The sequence below is a fragment of the Bombina bombina genome, chromosome 1, assembly GCF_027579735.1.
Source record: "Bombina bombina isolate aBomBom1 chromosome 1, aBomBom1.pri, whole genome shotgun sequence".
NCBI lineage: Eukaryota > Metazoa > Chordata > Amphibia > Anura > Bombinatoridae > Bombina > Bombina bombina.
In genome coordinates, this window is record NC_069499.1 from 1216399437 (window position 1) to 1216414479 (window position 15043).

The window sequence follows — 15043 nt, forward strand, 5'->3', positions numbered from 1 at the left end:
TGAACATCTTCAGACTTGGCTTTTACAGATCAGGGCAGAGCCAAACTCTAATATGAAAATAGCTTCAGGGAAGAATTCCATGACACCAGAGCTACACGTGGCATAACAAACACTGGACCATAAGCACAGAAGGCTGACAAACAAATATAAATGACCAAACAATATAACAAATATATAGGATTGACAAATTGTGTCATCAGAGGAGGAGAAACCCCACATTAACCCTTTAGATACTAGAGATGACTGTAAATCATAGCTTTGGCATTGAATGAGTTATGCCTACTCCTTTGAGGGACATCAAACCCACATTTGTTTCTTTCATGATTCAAAAAGATCATGCAAACAACTTTCTAATTTACTTCTATTATCAAATTTACTTTGTTCTCTTGGTATCTTTTGTTGGAAAGCAGGGACGTAAGCTTGGGAGTGTGCATGTGTCTGAAGCACTATATGGCAGCAGTTTTGCAAGAATGTCATACATTAGCGAGAGCACTAGATGGCAGCACTATTTCCTGTCATGTAGTGCTCCAGAAACCTACCTAGGTATCTCTTCAACAAAGGATATCATGGAACAAAGCAAATTTGATAATAGAACTAAACTGGAAACTTTTCTAAAACTGACTGCTCTGTCTGAATCACAAAATATTTTTGGGGGGTTTCATATCTCTAATAATAACATGGGGTAGGGGCAATAAAGGCAAGGGGAGATATGTTAATAACAACAACATGGGTATGGGGTTGCAATGGCAAGGGGGGAATGGTATTAATAACATGGGGTAGGGGAAGTAAAAGGCAAAGGGGGAGATGGTATTAATAATAACATGGGATATTGGGTATTAATGGCAAGGGGGGATGGTATTAATAATTACATGGTGTAGGGGTATTAACGGCAAGGGGGGATGGTGTTATTAATAACATGGGGTAGGAGTATTAACGGCAACGGGGGATGGTATTAATAATAACATGGGGTAGGGGTATTAACGGTAAGGGGGGGTGGTGTTAATAATAACATGGGGTATGGGGTATTAATGGTAAGGGGGGATGGTATTAACAATAACATGGGGTAGCGGTATTAACGGCAAGGGGGGAGATGGTATTAATAACAACATAGGGTAGGGGCAGTAAAGGCAAGGGGGAGATATGGTATGGGGTATTAAAGGCAAGGGGGGAGATAGTATTAATAATAATATGGGGTGGGGCAGTAAAGGTAAGGGGGGATGGTATTAATAATAATATGGGGTGGGGCAGTAAAGGTAAGGGGGGTGGTATTAATAATAACATGGGGTAGGGTATTAACGGCAAGGGGGAGATGGTATTAATAATAACATGGGGTAGAGGGCAGTAAAGGCAAGGGGGAGATGGTATTAATAATAACATGGGATAGGGGTTTTAACAGCAAGGGGGGAGATGGTATTAATAACAACATAGGGTAGTGGCAGTTAAGGCAAGGGGGAGATATGGTATTAAGGGTATGGGGTATTAACGGCAAGAGGGGATGGTATTAATAATAATATGGGGTGGGGCAGTAAAGGTAAGGGGGGATGATATTAATAATAATATGGGGTGGGGCAGTAAAGGTAAGGGGGGATGGTATTAATAATAACATGGGGTGGGGCAGTAAAGGTAAGGGGGATGGTATTAATAATAATATGGGGTGGGGCAGTAAAGGTAAGGGGGGATGGTATTAATAATAATATGGGGTAGGGGGCAGTAAAGGTAAGGGGGGATGGTATTAATAATAATATGAGGTGGGGCAGTAAAGGTAAGGGGGGATGGTATTAATAATATGGGGTAGGGGGCAGTAAAGGTAAGGGGGGATGGTATTAATAATAATATGAGGTGGGGCAGTAAAGGTAAGGGGGGATGGTATTAATAATATGGGGTGGGGCAGTAAAGGTAAGGGGATGATGGTATTAATAATAATATGGGGTAGGGGGCAGTAAAGGTAAGGGGGGATGGTATTATTAATAATAATATGAGGTGGGGCAGTAAAGGTAAGGGGGGATGGTATTAATAATAATATTAGGTGGGGCAGTAAAGGTAAGGGGGGATGGTATTAATAATAACATGGGATAGGGGTTTTAACAGCAAGGGGGGAGATGGTATTAATAACAACATAGGGTAGTGGCAGTTAAGGCAAGGGGGAGATATGGTATTAAGGGTATGGGGTATTAACGGCAAGGGGGGATGTTATTAATAATAATATGGGGTGGGGCAGTAAAGGTAAGGGGGGATGGTATTAATAATAATATGGGGTGGGCAGTAAAGGTAAGGGGGGATGGTATTAATAATAATATGGGGTGGGGCAGTAAAGGTAAGGGGGGATGGTATTAATAATAATATGGGGTAGGGGGCAGTAAAGGTAAGGGGGGATGGTATTAATAATAATATGAGGTGGGGCAGTAAAGGTAAGGGGGGATGGTATTAATAATAATATAAGGTGGGGCAGTAAAGGTAAGGGGGGGTGGTATTAATAATATGGGTTAGGGGGCAGTAAAGGTAAGGGGGGATGGTATTAATAATAATATGAGGTGGAGCAGTAAAGGTAAGGGGGGATGGTATTAATAATAATATGGGGTAGGGGGCAGTAAAGGTAAGGGGGGATGGTATTAATAATAATATGAGGTGGGGCAGTAAAGGTAAGGGGGGATGGTATTAATAATAATATGAGGTGGGGCAGTAAAGGTAAGGGGGGATGGTATTAATAATAATATGAGGTGGGGCAGTAAAGGTAAGGGGCGATGGTATTAATAATAATATGGGGTAGGGGGCAGTAAAGGTAAGGGGGGATGGTATTAATAATAATATGAGGTGGGGCAGTAAAGGTAAGGGGGGATGGTATTAATAATAATATGAGGTGGGGCAGTAAAGGTAAGGGGGGATGGTATTAATAATAATATGAGGTGGGGCAGTAAAGGTAAGGGGGAATGGTATTAATAATAATATGAGGTGGGGCAGTAAAGGTAAGGGGGAATGGTATTAATAATAATATGAGGTGGGGCAGTAAAGGTAAGGGGGGATGGTATTAATAATAACATGGGGTAGGGGCATTGAAATTAAGGAGAAAAGAAGGAGGTAGTAAGCACTAGGTTGAGACACGAAGCCGGCCGTAAGCTCAAGAAGATGCAGTAAATGCAAGGGAGAAAGAGAAAGAGGTAGTAAAGGTGAGATCCAAAGGTAGTCAGATCAAGGGGCTGAGATATAGGTAGTAAAGACAAGGGGGAAAAGATTAGAGAAATAAAATAACAGGATTATAAAGAGAACTTACTTAATTATTTGCAGCCTCCTCTTTTCAGTCAACATATTTGCCAAATCAATGGCGCCTTTTTCCTCAATATCATTGTGAGAAAAACTAAAATGGCAAAATATGGACTTTAAATCTTTAAGAAACACAAGAATGTTACTATTATGCACTGATAAAGCAAATCAAATTAACTGTCAATTGTCAATAAACATTCTTTATGGTGTTATAAAAAATAACTTGCCTAAATATTACTTGCTGTTTAGTTCTCTATGGGAGAAATAGCAGTTGGTAATTTCCTCTGAATATAAACATGGAGGTTATATTCCCAGTGATTAAATAACCTTTATAATATAACGATTGCTCCTGAAGGTTATAAAGATCATTTGACAGCATAGAAGCCGAAGCTTATAAAACAATTTATATAGGTTCAGAAATCTGACATATAATCCGTATATTGTTAAAGTTTTACAGTGGAGATAATGTTGGTTACAAAGTAGCACTTTATATTGCAATAAGACAATGTTGAATGGAAACAAATGCTCGAGCTCAAAAAACGATATGCATATACTTAATAAATTTCTCACTGCAGTGGATTAAAACGTATCTTAAAAAACAGTCTGTGACTGAAAAAATTACTGTGATAAAAATAACTGTGGAAACAAGTGAACCTTGATGTAAGGATCCCGTATTTGATAGCCAAAGGGCTGTGTAATTTAGCAGGAAAAATTACACACAGCCAAAGGGCTGTGTGTAAATCACAAAGAGGGCGATGTGTATTCAGACTGTCCTTCCTGGTCACGTGTGTTGGTGACTCACTGATAGTGTTAGTGGAAGGTAGAAACTGATAGGTTGATTCCGCTCAGCCTTTATATGCGTCCAGAATTATTCAGATGCAAAGTATGGGCAAAATGTTTCAAAAGTGCCATCACATTTATTCCATAATAAAAAGTGAAGTGTTGAATCCAAGGGTATATACACACAATCCCAGAGGTGTTTGATGTCAATCCTGGTTGCTATTAATAATAGCTAGTGGTCCAACCGGGTGTGATTGTTGTTTTTCAAACCTCAATGAGGTAATACGATCCAGACGATCTGATTAATTGCTGGGTCCGTAAAAATGGAATAGTGTCTTCAAGTAAATGGGGGTTCCAAGAACCGTTGGTATACAGTTTAGATAGCTAGATCACAGCTATATTGGTTCCAAGAACCGTTGGTGTACAGTTAGAATAGCTTGGTCACAGCTATAGTGGGCAAATCTACGCGTTTCGGCCTGGGGCCTTTATCAAGATGCCCACTAAGTCTCTAAACAGTTCTTATATAGGGTAAGGATATGTCCCTATTGGTGGAAAGAGTTTTATATTAACCAATGGTATCGGTCTCCAATTATTGCTGATTTGAACACAGTTACTTGTGTTTTTTTGACCGGTTTAACATGATATAAACAAGATATAAACAAAATATAAATAGAAATACTGATATTCTTATAGGAGTATAATTCTGAGCAACTTTGCTTTGTGCTTTATAGTTAAAAAATATATACTAAACAATATCAAAAATAGACACTATGGAAAATCAGTGTATTGAATGTATAGAGGGTAATTTCTAAAACTTATAGTACTGTGAGTTAACTTTTCTTTAGAGATTCTTAACGATTTTTTCACTAAAGATTCCTGGCAATTTTTTCACAATATCCTCTAGTGATCTATTTGTTTGAGAATGTGTTAATAAACTTGTGCAAATGGAATTTATTATTATGAATAATACTGTGAATGAAATTTTTTTTTTCAAAAAGCCTTTTCAAAAAAATTATTTTTAAAAAACTTTTTTTCAAAAAAGATCTTAACGATTTGTATTATAACCTATAGTAAATTATTTGTTATGGATGTGCTAATAAACATGTGCAAATAAAATGTGTTATTATATAATATAAAATGGTATACAATTTCCTACATGAAATGATATTATTTTTGAACTTCTAGTGATATTAATATTATTTTATATCGGTCTGAGATCTAATGGTCTAAAAACAGAACAGAGATTTAAAGTGAAAAAATGAAAAAAATAAAATGATCATAATATAAATTAGCATGAAAAAAATTTGTGTGACAGAGTGTTCAAAATTATAAAATTATAAAATGTTTTTTTGGAGAGAACGATTATAGGAGCTAGGGAATTGTTTGCTAGTCTATAAAAATGTTTTTAGTTATGTTGGGGGCTTAAATTAGGAAGTTAAGATCGAATTCCATATTTAGCCCATTTGGATGTAAGGTTTTAAAGGCATAGATGTATTCTGCTTCTTTTCTTAGAAGGTAGTGTTCTATATTTCCACCTCTTGGGTTTAGGAAAACTTTTTTTACTCCCCAGAATTTCTTATGACTTGTATTACCCTGGTGAAACTCTGTAAAATGTTTGTATAAATTTGTGTTGGTTGCTTTGTGTTCAATGTGATGAAGATGTTCTCTTATTCTGTCTTTCAACATTCTGCTAGTTTGGCCAAAATATTGGTGGCCACATAAACATTGAATACAATAGATTATATTTCTATTAGAGCAACTTATAATCTCTTTTATATTAATATAATTATCATTATTATTTTATAGTTTTAATTTTTGTACTGTGTTTACACGATTTGCAGGAGATGCAAGGAAAAAACCCCTCTATTTTTTCTTTTTTGAGGTTGATATCCACAGGATTGCTATTATTTCTATTTTTGAATTCACTAGGTGATAGTATGTTTTTTAGATTTTTTGCTTTTTTAAAAATGATATCTGGGCGGTTTTTAATTATTTGTCCTAAGATTTGGTCTTTTTTAATATAATGCCAGTGTTTAGTGAGAATCTTTTTAATTTCGTGATGTTGTGAACTATATTGCGTTATGAATGGTATATGATTTAGCTTTAGGGTTTAATATTAGATCTCTGTCCATTTCTTGGACTTCTTGTTTGGCTTTCGCCAAGATATAGGGGTTATATCGCTTTTCTTTGAATCTTTGTGTTAGAATTTCAGATTGTATTGAGAATTGGTTAATGTCTGAGCAATTTTTTCTGATTCTGAGAAATTGCCCTTTAGGAATATTTGTCTTCCATTTCTTTAAATGGCAACTATCGTTATGAATATAGTTGTTAGCATCTGTTTTTTTAAAAAAGGTCCTGGTCTCAATTACCCTTTCTTTGATCTCAATTTCTATGTCCAAAAAATGGATTATATTTGCACTTAATTCATATGAGAAACTCAGACCTAACGGATTGGTGTTCATATCCTCTATAAATAATTCCAATAGTTCTGGGTCGCCTTTCCAGATGATAAATAGATCATCTATATAGCGGTAGTAATGCACAAGGTTCGCCTCCCATTGGCCTTCATCGATAAAACTTTTTTCGAAGAAACCCATAAAAAGGTTGGCATAACTGGGGGCGAACCTTGTGCCCATTGCTGTACCTTTGAGTTGTAAATACATATCTCCATTGAAAAGAAACAAATTGTTATCGAGTACAAATTTGATACAATTTAATAAAAATTTGTTTTGTTCTTTATTTAAATCTAGATCTTTATCCAAATAATGTTTAGTTGCTTCTAGGCCTTTCTGATGGTCTATATTTGTATACAATGAATTGACATCACATGTCACTAAGAGGTAGTTATCTTTCCATAATATGGTTTTAAAGTATTAAGTAATTGAGTGGAATCTTTGAAATAAGAAGGGAGTTGTACAACATAATTCTGTAGAAAAAAGTCAACATATTGAGAAAGGTTCAAAGTTAATGATCCCATGCCTGATATAATTGGGTGTCCAGGGGGTCTAGTAAGGTTTTTATGAACTTTGGGCAGAATGTAAAGTGTAGGGGTAATGGGATTTTTAATATTGAGGAATTCGAATTCATTTTTTGTTAATAAACCTAGATTATTTGCTTCTTCTAATAATTTTCCTAGTTTTTGTGTTTGGCTTTTAATGGGATTATTTGAGAGTTTTTTATATGTAGTTTCATCTTTTAATAGTCTATTGGTTTTATTGTGATATTCTTATTGTTTTTTAGTTATTTCACAATATTGAGTTCTTTTTGTGTCATATTCCAATTAATGTATTTAGATAGATCTATTTTATCTAAATCTTTTTTTACCATTCCTTCAAATAGCCTGATGTGCTCACTTTTTTCATGAGTCGGAAAGAAAGTAGATGGGGCTTTTAAATCTGTGTGTTTATAAATGGATTCATTCTCCTTTAAAATTTTATTTTCCATTGGATTTTTAATGAAGTATCTTTTTAAGGTTAATTTGCGAATGAATTGGTTAATGTTGATTAAAGTTTCAAACTTGTTTAATTTACAAGAAGGAGCAAAGGATAAACCTCTTTTTAATATTGATTCTTGTGCATGGTTTATAGGGTGTTTACTTATGTTGAATACTCCAGTATGTTTTATTTCTGTCTTTTTGGTCTTTTGTCTATGTTGTCCTCTGCCCCTCCTACCTCTAATCCTCTTGCTTCTTAAATTTCTTTGCCCATTCTTTGCCCATACTTTGCATCTGAAAAATTCTGGACGCATATAAAGGCTAAGCGAAATCGACCTATCAGTTTCTACCTTCCACTACCACTATCAGTGAGTCACCAACACACGTGACCCGGAAGGACAGTCTGAATACAGATCGCCCTCTTTGTGATTTACACACAGCCAGAAGCTGCGGCGTATACCGCCAAAACAGGTACTCGTTTCACAGTCCCCTGACAAAAAGTTTTTTCCTGCTAAATTACACAGCCCTTTGGCTATCAAATACGGGATCCTTACATCAAGGTTCACTTGTTTCCACAGTTATTTTTATCAGAGTCATTTTTTCACAGTCACAGACTGTTTTTTAAGATACGTTTTAATCCACTGCAGTGAGAAATGTATTAAGTATATGCATATCGTTTTTTGAGCTTGAGCATTTGTTTCCATTCAACATTGTCTTATTGCAATATAAAGTGCTACTTTGTAACCAACATTATCTCCACTGTAACACTTTAACAATATACGGATTGTATGTCAGATTTCTGAACCTATATAAATTGTTTTATACGTATACATTGTATTTTATATTCCTGTATTTTTATTTTAAGTAAACCAATAGTAAAATACTTTTAGATCTATTTATGATCTCTTTATTCATACCAATTTTTTTTTAAAAATACTTAATCAAAAAATCATATATTTAACAATATTGTTGTCCAGTTTATCCATCTGGATCATATCGTAAAAACACGATTTAAAATACACATTGTGCCTTTTTTATATTTATACTTATTACACGTTTTATAACAAAAAAAATTTTTTGACACTAACTTTCAGTCAGAAACACAATTAGTGCTCCCCTAATCTGTTCACACCATGTTGTACCCGACATTTGTTTGGAGGAACCTATGTCATTCCAGGGTTGAAGCAGTGTTTTGAAATAGAGCTTTCACATTTATAGGTGCACTCACTCATGTTTGCTTTTTTCATTTTGCTTGATACAGGTGCACATGATGTGTCACATGCTTTTGTTAAACTAATAATGAACTTAAAAAATCTATAATGCATCATTGCAAATGGCAGGTATTAAATAACACTAAGTTAAAAGATTGAAACTAGCAAGAGGTGTATGTTTAGAAGAGGTCCAATTGCTTACTGGCTGATAAGTACAACCCTCAAAGCTTTATTGACCTACAGGTATAAAATAAAATGGGGTTTTTTTTTTCAAAATATTTTTTTTAATACAGTTTAAATTTCTTCCTTAGCCGCAATAAAATAAAATATGAATGAATGCCCCTTTAGAAGTATGTTCTAATCCCTATCAAACTGAACAGAATCTGGTAGAAATCACCAAAGGCAGTAGTGACTTTGGAGCTTTCACACAAACTAATATAGCCATTATTGCAGAGGTAAATAATTATTTTACAGTAAGAAGTTGTATTCCTTTAACTCTGTTTAGTTTTTAATAGAACGTTTTGTTAATAATTACTATTTACACAAACTTACTTAATATTCTGGATAGTTTTATGGCGTTGAAGGCTCTGGGTGAGGAGTTTTACACCAACATGTGTCATGTTCACAGCCTCTATTCTGCAGTGGAGACAAGTTTATAGCAAAACATTATTCTACGTTACACATGCAGGTGTGTATATGTAATGCATGCAAAGTAATCTGGTTAATAAATAGTGTGCGTGTGCGAGTATTTAAAATTTGTCTCAATATAGTTAGAAGGTGACAGAAAATGTATTGCATAGTACATCAGCACATCCAAAACATGAGGTGACTATTCACAAAAAATAAGCATCTGTGTTTTCTGTGTAGCAGGGAAGTCTGGGTAAGTATATGTAAATCAGATCTATGATGCTTTACCTTTTTTTACTCAAAATCACATTTTAAAAGCAAACTCACAATTACATTCTAAGTCACATAATTACATAAAATATATGTTCTGCATTGCACTAACATGTCGGATTCTGATATAGTAACATAATAGATGAGGCTAAAAGCAGACAGAAGTCCATCAAGTTCACCCTACACAAATCCTTCCAGATTGTAAGGAAACTGGAAACTTTTCATGATTCTATAAGCAAATAATTAATCAGTTAATGTATTAGCAGTTTATATTACAACATTTGCTTATTAGAGAACATTTATACACACACACATTTATATATATATATATACACACACACACGCACAATATGCATACATATATAGTCATTTAGCTATGCCTGTCTGTTCTCATAGCAGTGTTCTTATCTAAAAAGAGGGTGGCCGCATACCAATGAGAGGCACTACTGTCAGAATATTAGTTTGTTTTGAGAACACTCTTATTTTGCTACAAAATAATATTATTGACATAATAGTAGACACACTTGCTAAACTGTACTTTAATTATTAGAATTGCTTAGAGGGGGAGGAGAATTGTGACATCCGCTGTGTGTGTGTTCCACTGAAAGATGACACAGGCTGTAACTGCACTCCTCTGTTTGACTCATGTACGCTGACATTAATGCCTTATTTGAAATCTTAAGATAAGTAATGCGTTTATAGTTTAATCACTGCCTTGCTTTTTAAGCCGAGTACTGATTTATGTTAATGCAATAAGTTCATAATGAATACTGTTATTATTATACTGCATCCATGTGTGCTGTGTCATATTTCCTTTTTCATTACTATTGTGACCTTAGTTTCTGTTGCCCCAGCACCAGGACATAACACCAATTTACAATAAAAAAGCTGTTATTGAACTAAGATTAAACAATTGGAAAGCCGACCCATTTAACACAAGCAATCATATCCCTGAATTCCGTTTTTAGCCAGAAATGTATCTAAGCTATTTTTAAATGTATCTAAGGCGTGTGCATTCACTACCTTCTTAAGCAATGAGTTCCACAATTTGATTGACAGTCAAGCCTTAAACTTATTAAGACAAAAAATTGTCTTGGAACAAACAGAGCTTCCACCAAATCTGTATATCGGCCTTGAATATGTTTGTATGAAGTAATAATATCACCTCTCAAGCACTTTTTTATTTAAAGTAATTTGTTAAAACAGATTTTAGAAACCAAATAGTGAGGCATTGTAAACCGTGTCTTATTCTCTTCATGGAACAGATGCAATAATCATAACATTGTACTTCCTCAAAATGGTGCATGTGATTAAAGGCACTCTGTAGCTGGCCCACGTAAGTTCTAAAATGTAAAAGGGTTTAGAAATTTGAAAGGAAAAATAGTTTAGTTACTGGAGAAATTCACAAAACCATAAGTTGATGTATATTAGAAACAATGGTTTTAAAAGATTTACATATTGTAGAGTGGGTTCATTTTGGGAGTTTCCAGATAATTGATCTTGTTAGTCTCCAAACAATTTTCCTTCCCATTTCAGAAACCTTTTTAATTCCTGGGACTAATCAAGTATTTCCCATAACAAATAAGTATATTCTAATATTTTAATCAGGACCTTTTTCTTATAAAATATATCCTTGAATTCTATTGAAATCTGTGCATATAATCACCTGAAAAAGGTATTTCGAAGATGTCCACTAGATGTCAGTGTTTACTGCTAAAAAGCATGTAATATGCTTTTTTTTTTATCTGCACTGGGTCAGCAACTGAAATATTATTACATTGGGCTGAACCATTTAAAGTGTCCTTAAACATCTCTTGCTTTTATTTATTTTATATAAATATGCACTTGTCCTAGAAAGCAAATTATGCATTATAGTTTTTAAAATTCTGCAAATTAAATAGCTGGTTTAGGCAATTTGCAGGTTACAGAACTCTAGAGAGTATGGCACAAGCCCAAGTTTTTATGCAAAATGAGGTTTCATGCCCTTTTAATGGAACATGGACATTACTGTCTAAAGTTCTGCTATTGATAATTCAAAATGTATAGAAGTACAGCTTGTCCTTCTAGACCGCACAATATCACACAGAAGAAACAAAATAAGTTTTACTTACTCAATAGTCTTTAGTGCAGACAGGGAAAGTAGAACGTCTGCCAGTACTTGTATTCCTGCATCACGGAGGCAGTTGTGAGATAAACTGTAACAAAGCGACAGAAGGTTTATTGTCATGATGATATGAAATACTTCTTTGTGGTGATTTTATGCATTAAAGGGACACGAAACCCAACATTTTTCTTTCATGATTCAGATAGAGAATACAATTTTAAACAACTTTACAATTTACTTCTATTTAATTTGCTTCCTTCTCTTGTTATCCTTTGCTGAAAGGTTTATCTAGGCAAGTTCAGGAGAAGCAGAGAACCTAGCTGCTGATTGTTGCCTGCAAAAAATAAATATTGATTGTGATTGGCTCACCCATGTGTTCTGTTAGAAATCATTAGTGCATTGTTGCTCCTTCAACAAAGCATTCCAAGAGAATGAAACTAATTAGATAATAGAAGTAAATTAGAAAGTTGTTTAAAATTGTATTCTCTATCTGAATCACGAAAGAACGTTTTGGGGTTTCATGTCCCTTTAATGTAGGGAATTTACCTTATCCAATATATTGTCATAGAATTTAAGTAACAGAACTTCTGACTTCTCCCCAGCTACTTCAAAGGGACATGAAACCCAAAAATGATTTCATGAATCAGATAGAGCATACAATTTTAAACAGATTTCCAATTTACTATTTATCTATCTATCTCTATATATACTGTATAGACAGCAATTACGTGAGCAATACTTTAGAATAATTTGATTACATTGCAAATGTGAATATTACAAAATTAACAAAAATGCGGAAATAGCTTCATCCGCACATGAAACACAATATTACAACACATTTAAAGAGATTTCTTTTGAGCATGTGAACAAGGTTCCAAACATATTCACATTGTGCGCACACAAACACATTTATGTAGTCATTAATCTTGGATGGAGTTTTTACATTTGCTATATAGCACAAAGTGACATCTATGTAAATGCACGGGTCACTACTTGGGACGGATGTGTTTAAAGAGACAGTGTACTAGAATAATTGCATACATCCCACTATAAATTTTCATGTGCATAAACCTCATGAGGTAAATAGAGTGCCACTTGTAATCTAGCCCTAAGTGTGTAACTATCAGGAATAATCTGAAGGATTCCACTCCAGTTTAATCTAGCCAAAGGTCAGTGACAACCGGGAGATGTACAGTGACATCAGAAAGTGTGGGCAGTAACGGGCACCGCAATGCTCTGTTCCAATATGGTTACCGGGCACCGCAACCGAACCTATCCATGGTCCCCCCATGGCGGGATGTGGTACCTTCCGAATTTGGGACACTTAACTACACCTTTATCCCTTTTGTATTATGAGTTGAAAGTAAATGCGTACATTTGAGCGTAATCAAATTAAAAAAACTTGTTGGGTTAGAGCGACTTCAGAGCTCTGCTTATCTTTTACGCATGACAAAAAGTTACACAAAAAACATAAAAATATATTTAACAGTACAGTTACACTCATATAAACACAGTCTCATAAAAATTATTTTACAAAAAATTGCATAAAAGTTATAATATAAGTGCAACCGGGCGCTCGCAAAAAGCCTCTGTCTAGCGATTTTAACGTGCAAGTTGGAGCTCTAAATAGTGCTCCACTCGTAATCTAGCCCTTTGTCAGTAATGGCGTTTGGAACAGCCATACGACCCACAGAGACCATCCCTGAATGTCAGCTAGACTTTTATCAGTTGTAATTTCTGGATTGTAATCCTAATATTTAAGTACGTGCGCTGTTGTATTCTACAAGTGACTTATGTGGCCACAATTATTATCTCTATATCAGTAATGGCGGCAACACAAAAGGGAACAAACATATTTAATTTGTACCCCACTTGAAAGCATCCATATATTTATTTATTTTTTAAAACATTTAGATACCTATTATTTTGGGAAGTCCCATATTTTTGTATAAACAAACATTTGAACTATTTAAGATTCAAAATGTAGCCTGCTACATATACACGTTATTAAGAAATTATATTAAACACTTCCCAAATTGTATTATCTTTTAAAACATTGTTATATTCCGTATTTAGAGCATGGTTGTTTACCACTCCAGCGGTTTCTGCGCTAGTGCATTACTTTGTTTTGTTTCTCTTTATAAATTGTATATCACTATTGTGAGAGGTAGTAGATTGTGTTACCAGGCAGTGAGTGAGGGGAAAGGGCAAGATATTCTTTTACTTTTACCTAAGCCGAAAAAAGGGGAATCCCCAATGCTGAGCCTTGCTCACATCATATTAGCACGCAGCACGGGATGGCGTGTTTTGCCCATCCCTAATGGGCGGCTTGAGGTGTCTTTAGATCCCTTTCTCTCTTGTTTATTTTAGTGTATATATATATATATATATATATATATATATATATATATATATATATAGCCAAATTTCAAATAAATTTATCAAACCATTTTTAAGTTATTGAATGTAGAAAAAAAGTGCTGTTTATCAGACAAATTCCAATGACTTATAATTAGGATTTTTAGGCAGTAGTAGAGCTGACTGGCTACAGATGACATTGCTGAAGGAAACTTAGCATGCTGATAACTGATCTAATGATCTTTGGTAGTTTGAATTTTATAACGTATTATTTTTAAGTTATTTAATTCAAACTAACTTGTTTTGCAGCTGCCCACAGTGCAAGTTGTGCAGTTATGTTGCCACCTGACATGCTCAGTAGACTGATTCTTCTCCAGCACATTACCAATCTAGCTGCAGTGCAGGTGTCTGTCAGCAGGGGAAGCCTATTTTTGTGTTTGCTTTTCCACATCACCAGATTCTCAAAAACTTAAAAAAAATGAGAGAAATTAAAGTCCAGACTTCACAGAGGCAGAACTCACAAAATTCTCTAAAAATGGGCAGAACTTGGAAGTCCCAAAGAGATGAAAGATGCCTCCCAGCAAATACAAATTAAACTGTTTAACTTGCAATTTGCATCCAGTTTAGAATACATTACTTTTCTGTCAGTTAAATAAGTGTATCGTAAACCTTTAAGTTTGCGAGCAAAATGTGTTTATCACGGGTATTTGTGAGCGTTGGGTTTTTCGCTCGTATTACAAGTTGAAAGTTAATGTGATTGCTTGAGCGCTATTGAAGTTAATGCGTGTGGGCACAAAAGACATTAAAAATACATAAGAATTTTTTACACGCATAATAACACCATCTAATAAAAACACAATTTATGCTTACCTGATAAATTTATTTCTCTTGTGGTGTATCCAGTCCACGGATCATCCATTACTTGTGGGATATTCTCATTCCCAACAGGAAGTTGCAAGAGGACACCCACAGCAGAGCTGTAATATAGCTCCTCCCCTAACT

General features: G+C 34.7%; 1 protein-coding gene across 1 annotated transcript in view; it reads right to left on the bottom strand.

Moving 5' to 3' along the window:
• The window catches only part of LOC128664100 (protein NLRC5), a 429645-nt gene that overhangs the window by 15005 nt on the left and 399597 nt on the right, over positions 1 to 15043 (bottom strand). Inside the window, exons 32-34 of the mRNA XM_053718792.1 lie at positions 11691 to 11774; positions 9235 to 9318; positions 3269 to 3352 (exon numbers count right to left, since the gene is read on the bottom strand). Coding sequence (XP_053574767.1) covers positions 3269 to 3352; positions 9235 to 9318; positions 11691 to 11774 — 252 coding nt within the window. The remainder of the gene's footprint in view (positions 1 to 3268; positions 3353 to 9234; positions 9319 to 11690; positions 11775 to 15043) is intronic.